The following is an 8,811-nucleotide window of genomic DNA, read 5'->3' as shown; positions in this document are numbered from 1 at the left end:
TTAACTACATTTTAAAATAGATAATGATTAAAACTGTTCCTTTTAGATAAGGATGGTAGACTTATAAACAAACCTTTCAATATTGTGTATAGAGAATTTTTTAAACAATTTGTATATTTTAATTTTTTATATATATTTTTTTAATTTAAAGTAAATCGCACTCCATTCATCATTTAATTTGTAATTTAGTGAGTTGTGTTTATGTATGTTTTAATTTATGGTATAACAATGTCATTTCTATGATTGATTGTGTTTTTTTCACTCTATTCAAATTATATTGTATCATATAAAATCATAATTTTATCAAATGTCTACACATATAGAACTACACATATAGAACTACACATATAGAACGTTCAAATTTATATTGTATCATATAAAATCATAATTTTATCAAATGCCTACATATTAAACCATATAAACACTAAAGAAACAATATAATCCAAGATAAAAGAGGGGGAGGAGTGTCTTCGGTTGGAGACATGATTATTTTTCGCCTTCCAAATACACCATTATGACCTGTAACGTATAGTTTGGAGAAGCCTGGTAAGGGATTTTACACCAATGGAACAACTTCACCCAAACACATACCACATTCGGACATGTACAGTCTCCAAACCTTAAAATTTTAAAAAATAAAATTTCTATTTCTCGCAAAATATGAATATATGATGTCATTCTATAACCCATGAACTCGAATCTTCAAAGAGAATTTATTGGTTAACCAACAAAAGCCCAAAAATGGCATCTTATAATAAATAAATAAAAAAAAAAAAAAAAGGTGAGAGGTGATTAAAGATCCGGCATGCCCTTCCCGGTTTTAGCATCATACGTCTTCTCCACCACCAGTTCCATAGGAGTATCCTTTGGACCAGCTGTTGTTAAAAACACAATGAGAAAAATTCTAAGAAATGCTATTGTGATTTATGACATAAACAAAATAAATGAGATATTACCGATTGTTGGGCGTGGAGTAGCTCTAATTTTCAAAATTTCAGGACGAGGGATGATTGACCCTGATGCCCCTATGCCTCTTGAAACTCTTACTTTACTACCATCTTCTTGATACCTTATCCCAACCTTACATGGCTGCCTACAATTTAAAATATATCATCATCATCATCATCATCATCTTATATAAGGGTTAAATGGAATAAAAAATATGCAAGTATTTGTACTTTGTCATGGGATCGACAATTTGAACATTTGAGACATGTAGAGGAGCTTCTACAGTAAAAATCCCACCTTCGTGCCCTTGCCCTTGCTTTATATGCTTCTTTACCTGCAAATAACACCAAATTCAGATTGAAGGTTTGGTTATGTAATATCTAATATTTATGCATTAATCATTATTAGCAAAGATAAAAGAAACTGGGATTGGATTTGGGAGACTATTTACCAAGTTCTTTCCCTCAACAATAACACGATTCTGGGAGCGAATCACACGTTTAACTGTTCCACTTTCCCCTCTATCTTTGCCCCTAATAATCATTACCTGAAATGCAATAAAGAATAATCATTTACACTTACACATGAGCAAAAAAGCAAGTTTTCTTAATTCTTATACATTATCTCCTCTCAAAATCTTCCAGTGATGTATGAGCTTCTGAGCTGCTTTCCATCCCATTGTGTGCTATTGCTAGTCTGAAATCAACATTCAACAAGTTACTACTGAAATAAAAACTTATTTACAAGTTTCTATTAGCAAGTCAACAATTTCACCATAAAAGCATGCCCAAAATTCTTCTAATATCTTCATTATTATGCTTGGGTCAAATATATTTATGAACTGAATAGCAAGCAGTCTGGTTTAAGGTTGTAAGCAAACTGACACGGCTTTTGAGCTGGAGTTTCACTCAACGGTTTTAGGCTATGTTCAAACTTGATTCCATAGCTTAAAAAGGATTTGAGGTCAATATAAGAGCAGTGTAACAGGTTCGCATTTGAAATTAGACTGCCATTTTTAGTCATCAAATGAGTTCAAGGTCTTTTCCCCTTTGTTTTTGGCATTATAGTCATCAAATTAATTCAAGGTTTTGTCATATGTTCAGACAAAACAATAGAACGATAACCATTGCTTGGCTAGATTTCACAAAGTAAAAAACCACATATAATATAAAACTAAATTAACCCCAAAACTTAGGTTAGATAGTTTAGGGTATATACAATAACATACACATCACAAGAATTAGATCAAACAATTTAGAAAAACATGAATTGGGTTATACTTACCTGAAACTTGAGAGGCGGAAAGACTAGTGCAGATGAGTGAGAGGCCGAGAAAGATGATGAAATTCAAGGGAGGCGATAGTGAAGGAACCCACCGGCCACCACACTTGAAGCTTTTTATTTTATATTTTCTTTTTTATATGCGTAAACTGCAAAGTTGGTCCTTCCTGCAATAAAGTCCCTACAAATTGGTCTTATATTCGATTTACTTCCTATATATTTTTTTTTATTTAATTAAGTCCTAAATACCGGTAATCGTATTCAATTTAACCATTTGACCCGGTCAACAGGTCATCCAACTTTCAAAAATTACATTTTTTGCCCAAATTTCAAAATTTATTACAAATTTGGTCCAAAATTTATACTTTTGGCCCAGATTTTAATTTTTGTTACAAATTTGGTCCAAAATTTACCATTTTTGCCCAAATTTTACAATTTTATTATGAATTCATCCTAACTTTAAATTTTTTTACAACTTTTTTTTCTCAAAAAATGTTTCAAATATGTTTTTTCTTTATAAAATCATGTTTATACAAAAAAAAACGTATTTTCACATAAAAATCTTATAATTTCTACATAAAAAAAAATTTAAAATTTTTTTGTATATGAAATATCTAGTTATAAAAATATATATTTATTAAGTATATAAATATATACAAATCCGTTTTTATAAAAAAATGTATACAGAAATGTATTTTACAAAAAATATGTATACAAACGCCTATCACCTATATATATATATATATATATATGAACACAAATAGGTGTGTATCTATATTTTTTTATAAAATCGTGTTTGTTTATATTTTTTTTTTATAAAAAACGTGTTTGAATAATTTTTTATATAATACGTGTTTGTATACATTTTATAAAATCGTGTTTGTATACATCTTTTTAAAACGTATTTGAATAATTTTTTATATAATACGTGCTTGTATATATTTTATAAAATCGTGTTTGTATACATTTTATAAAATGTATACAAAGACGTATTATATAAAAAATTATTCAAACATGTTTTTATAAAAAAAAAATATAAACAAACACGATTTTATAAAAAAAATATAAATAAAATATGTGTTTGTATTCATTTTTTTTGTAGAATACGTTTTTGTATATATTTTTTTTATGAAAACCGATTTTTATATATTTATATACTTAATAAATATTTATTTTTATAACCAGATGTTTCATATACAAAAAACTTTTTAAAAAAAGTTTTTATATAGAAAATATAAGATTTTTAAGTGAAAATACGTTTTTTTGTATAAATATGATTTTATATTAAAAAAACATATTAGAAACAATTCTTTGAGAAAAAAAGTTGTAAAGAAAACTAAAGTTAGGATGAATTCATAATAAAATTCTAAAATTTGGGCAAAAAAGGTAAAGTTTGGACAAAATTTGTAACAAAATTTAAAATATGGGCCAAAAGTGTAAATTTTAGACCAAATTTATAATAAATTTTGAAATCTGGGCCAAAAATGTAATTTTTGAAAGTTGGATGACCTGTTGACCGGGTCAAATGATTAAATTGAATACGATTACCGGTATTTGGGACTTAATTGAATAAAAAAAATATATAGGGACTAAATCGGTTATAAGGCCAATATGTAGGGACTTTATTGTAGTTTTCCCAAACACAACACCGAAAACTTTTTGGTCCTTGTGGTCCGTAAAAAAACAATGGATGAGGTTTAAAAATTTTCAACTTAAGGTCCAAAATCAAGACTTTTTCATAAATTTAATCCCAAAATCAAAAATTTCCTATGAATTTAGTCCTTGATGGATTTAAAATGACTATTTTTCCCTTATCATTTATTTTTTACATTACCTTTATTTATTTTAGGATTAAAAAAAATTTTAAATAATAAAAGTAGAACCCATCCCACCCCTTTCCATCATAACCCACTTTCTATCTTCATCTCTCTTTGACTCTTTTTCCCATATTCTTCTTCATCAATCATCACCCATCACCTGCATTCACAACATCCTTACAACGGTACCCTCCTCCCTATCTCAGTTTTCTGATCATCGCCAACACATTCTTTTTCCTTGATGATAGAGATCATTTGACCCAACTCTATAGATATATGTGTGTGTGTGTTTATGTGTTTGAAGAAAAAACCCAAATCGATGGAAACCTAGATAAAGAGAGTGGGTGAGAGGCTTCCGACAAGTAGGGCAGCGACTTCAATGTTTGGGAGGGGTTTGCAGTGAAATCATCGATCTGCTTCTCCGCTGATTGAGTGTTTCGTCTTGGATTCAAGACCCAAAACCTAGACATAGAGCCACTGACGAATTATCTTCTTCCTCAACCAACGAAAAATAACCTTAAATAATCACCGCCACCAAGCATCGAACACCACCGCAATTGCAGCAACAATCACCAACACCACTAATTTCACTTCTCTAACATGTTATTTCTCCTCTTCCTTATCCACCATCATCATTGTTTAAGAACACAAAGACCAAAGATTAACGAAATCTTCAGTGGGATTAGCGAAATCTCCGGTGGGATAGGTCCGAAAAAGTTGTTAGCAGCAACGATGAGATTAGGGGGTGTTTGGGATTACTTTTTTTAGCTTAAAAGTCCTTTTTGTAAAAGGACTTTTTGTAAAAGAACTTTTTCCAAAATGAGTGTTTTAAAATGTGTTTGTATTAGCTTTTAAGGGTTTTAAGGGGCAAAAGCCAAAAGTTACAAAAAGATGGGAATTTGTGACTTTTGTCCAACTACTTTTTCTTTGTTAGCTAAAAGTTGTTTTTAGAAGGACTTTTGTATTTACCAAACAACTTTTGAGATTTTTTAACTTTTTGAAAAAGTTAAAAGTCAAAAAGTTGTTTGAAAATGAATCCCAAACACACCCTTAATGAGGTTGTGGAGGCTACCAATATCAGAGGAAAGAACGTCGGTGATGTTGAGACCGTAGATTTCTAAGGCGGTGACGTGACGTCGAGAGTCGCAGGTAACGCTAAACCAGGTGTAATGGAGGCTTTCAGGGACAACAAAGCTTGAAATTCCAAAACGTGCATCAACAGTTTATAAGCTACATGAAACGACTTGTTTATCATTTCTTAATTTCTTTTATCTTTTTTCTTAAACTGAATTTAATTATTAAAAATAATAGAATAAGAACACCCCCCCCCCCCCTATTTTGGCCACTAATTTATTATTGTCACCATTATTTTCGATTCCATCTATAACGTCCCCGTCCATGATTAGAATTTCGTAACTCTTATGATGGATTCTCAAAAAATCTTCGATTGAGAGGAAATAATGGAGATGAAGATGGAGGTTGTGAGCACCGTTGACGCACATTAGTTCTCTTATACCATCACCAACTTCGTCGTCTAGACCAAGCCCTAGATTTTGAGATCAATGAGGACAAGGGGATAAAAGGTAAGCAAAAGAGAGAGAGAGAGAGAGAGAGAGAGAGAGATAGATAGAGGAGTAATGTTATCAATAGCGTGCTATAGCAGTGCTATAACGTATTGCGGTGGTACTGAACCGCTATTTTGAAATAGCGTTTACGGATAGTGGTGGCACTATTGACCGTAATCTATCGCGAACTCCATCAGCGCTATGGCGACGCTACACCCGCTTTTACAAATTCGTACACATTGGACTACTTTGACAAAGAAAAAACATATTCTAGACTATTTCAATATTAAATCTATATTTTTTTAATTAACCCACTGCACTTTTTGTTTTAATAAGTCCAAATAACAAATTTAATTAATTACAAACTACAAAGCAACGAATGACAACTTCTCTCTCTCGTTTATTTTTGTACTTAAAAACCACGAACGACTTGAGTTGCTATGACACTTTAACACTTTTTAGTTTCAATATTATTATATTAGAATATTATATATGGTTTATGTTATGTTTATATATGACTTTTTATTATATTAATTATATGTAGTATTAGTACTCTAATCCATAAATTTTGTATAAATATATAATACAAATTATATATAATATCAAAAAACCACTATATCACCGTTATACCACCGCGATAAACGTGATTTCAAACAGTGACATGTGACTGCTATTGAAATTTCGACCGCGATAACTACTTACGAAATGAGTGGGTGGGGGTATCAGGTAGGGGTGGGTGTTTTTTTATTTATATTTTCCTTTTTTGTATATTTCATTTAAACGAAAATAATTAAAAAATAAAATAAAAAGGGTAAAGAAGCCTTTTTACATGAGTTAGGACCAACCATGCAAGTTTTATAAACCACATGGACCATGTTTGTCAAAAAAAGTGGCAGAGACTAAGGTTGTAACCTTTGGTAAACCATATGAATCATTTATATAATTTTGTATTTTTTTTAAAACCATATGGACCAATTTTGCATTTACTCTTTTTATTTTGTTTTATATATTTTTGTTTTTGTTGGGCCAAACGTTAGGGCCTATGTTATAGCTTTAAAATCGATTCTTGAAAGTCGTAGATAGTCTGTACTCTTCACTAATTGCTAGTCTTAGGCTTGAAGGTCACGATATACCATATAATCAGAAGCGATGATTAGCTCTTACGGTAATCACGGTTCAAACAAATCGTTGCACTCTTGTTCTTCATCGATGCTTATAGTTATCGTTGAAATCTTTCTTCATCAAAGAGTCGATACTCCTCCTCTCAGTCATCATCTTCATAAAGCCCTAACTTTATAAGGTATGTTTTTTCACTGCTTCTTCATCAATATGGTTTTAATCTAATCACACCACCTATGCTTTGGTTAGTTTGGTTCAACGATTAAATCTCACTCTTTTGTTGTTTATTTATGTGTTTGGTATTGTTAATCCCACCATATAACATTAAACTACGGGTGGAATTGGTACGATACCAGTCATTTTTTCACTAAACATGTACCGTACCAATTATAGTTGGTACAAAAAAATTTCTACCACTACCGTATCAAGTATAGTTGGTACCAAATTGTTTGGGTACTAATAAGTTCGGTTGATACATGTTGGTAATGGTATATACCAACATGTATGGGGGTTTTGTGGATGATGATCATCGTTTACTTGAGCATTGTGAAACTTGAATGAGGGTTTTGTGAATGAAAGTTTTATAATGGTTGAAATTGAAAATTCGATCCAAAATGATTTTCTTAATTTCTACTATGAGTTTATAAGTATAAGTGGTAGAGGAAATTTGGACACACCAACATAAGTTTAAAACTTTAAACTTTACTAATATGGTAAATATTTATATCAAAGCTTATCAATCATAAACATCAAATATAAGAACATTTTAAATATACAATATATATATATATATATATATATATATATATATATATATATATATATATATATATATATATATAAGGCTAGGTTATAATGTGGATGGACAACTATTGTGCAGACGTGTGGACAATGTTATTCTATGACAATTACAAAGATAATATGTTGTTTAGTAATGTAAATACGTTCAACCTCATACAACTATCGTCATTTTCGTGCATTCTCACTAATTCTTATTCATTTTTGTTCTCACGCATCGTTTTTCACTCATTTTCATTCTTACAGAATACGACTCAATAAACATTCTAGCAACATTATGACAGAATAAGGATAATAATTAAAAATCTATAATAACCTTATAGACGATTTAATTAGTGAGAATGTGTGATAATGACAATAGTTATGTAAGATTGAACGTCTTCACATTATCAAACAACATATTTTCTTTGTTATTCTCACAGAATAACAATGTCCACACGTCCGCACAATAGATGTCAATCCACATTTGAACCTATCTCTCTCTCTCTCTCTCTCTCTCTATATATATATATATATATATATATATATATATATATATATATATAGGCTTAGGTTATTTTGTTTAAAGTAATTATTGTGTTATTATATGCATAAATGTGTGTCAATCAAATATTTAATTTTTAAAGGAAAATGATTAACATTAATTTGATATCCATTAAATGAAAAAGGCTTCACATTTAAAGTTAACGGACGAGTAAGGGTATATGTGTACATTTGTCATCTCCATTAAAATAGGAAACTGACTCTATTTATCAAAACTTCCTGCATAATCCCTATAACTTCGCATGAACCCGGATTCCACTACCCTCTGTATCGTAACACAAAATCAAAGTATATCTTCTGTAATCAACCAAAAAAGCGGTAGATTATGTTGTATTTTTAATATATATATATATATATATATATATATATATATATATATATATATATATACATCACCTGGGTTATGATTACTACAATCACCGAAATGATATTCAGAATTGTCATATATATGATCTTGAATGTGTTCTAATGGATCCTCATCTTTGCAAGTGCAAGTTACGCCATATTGCAGAAAACAATATAAAAGTTCAACATTATTATTATAAAAATTAACAAGTATAAAAACTTATAAAGTAAATTCACCTAAATTTAGATTGCTATTCTCGGATATTTGAAAATCGATATTATGTAGAGAATCATGATCAGCTAACCCGAAATCTTCATAATCATGTGCATAATCCTTAGGATATTCATGTTGATCATGAATATGATCGTCACCAGCTGATACTCTATCATCCATA

The 8,811-nt window shown here is 30.1% G+C and overlaps 1 protein-coding gene across 1 annotated transcript; it reads right to left on the bottom strand.

The window, feature by feature from the left end:
- Positions 1-626: 626 nt before the first annotated feature.
- LOC145137968 (uncharacterized) lies at positions 627-2,343 on the bottom strand. Its single transcript, XM_079072109.1, has 6 exons — positions 2,233-2,343; positions 1,568-1,644; positions 1,400-1,495; positions 1,179-1,282; positions 957-1,093; positions 627-875 (listed from the first exon to the last, which is right to left on the bottom strand). The coding sequence occupies exons 2-6, from the start codon at positions 1,625-1,627 to the stop codon at positions 793-795; spliced, it is 480 nt and encodes a 159-aa protein (XP_078928235.1). The 5' UTR covers positions 1,628-1,644; positions 2,233-2,343; the 3' UTR covers positions 627-792.
- Positions 2,344-8,811: the final 6,468 nt, after the last annotated feature.

The sequence above is a fragment of the Lactuca virosa genome, chromosome 9 (assembly GCF_052849685.1).
Source record: "Lactuca virosa cultivar CGN04683 chromosome 9, Lactuca_virosa_CGN04683_v6, whole genome shotgun sequence".
NCBI classification, from domain to species: domain Eukaryota; kingdom Viridiplantae; phylum Streptophyta; class Magnoliopsida; order Asterales; family Asteraceae; genus Lactuca; species Lactuca virosa.
The sequence above is the reverse complement of the archived record's forward strand: the minus strand, read 5'-3'. Positions and strand labels throughout refer to the sequence as shown.

Bases quoted from the DNA above. Each gene is read 5' to 3' on its own strand.
- LOC145137968 (XM_079072109.1), bottom strand. From the start codon at position 1,627: ATGGGATGGAAAGCAGCTCAGAAGCTCATACATCACTGGAAGATTTTG. The intron at 1,496-1,567 runs GTATAAGAATTA...ATTGCATTTCAG, and splicing joins AGATTTTGAGAGGAGATAAT to GTAATGATTATTAGGGGCAA. The intron at 1,094-1,178 runs GTACAAATACTT...TTTAAATTGTAG, and splicing joins ATTGTCGATCCCATGACAAA to GCAGCCATGTAAGGTTGGGA.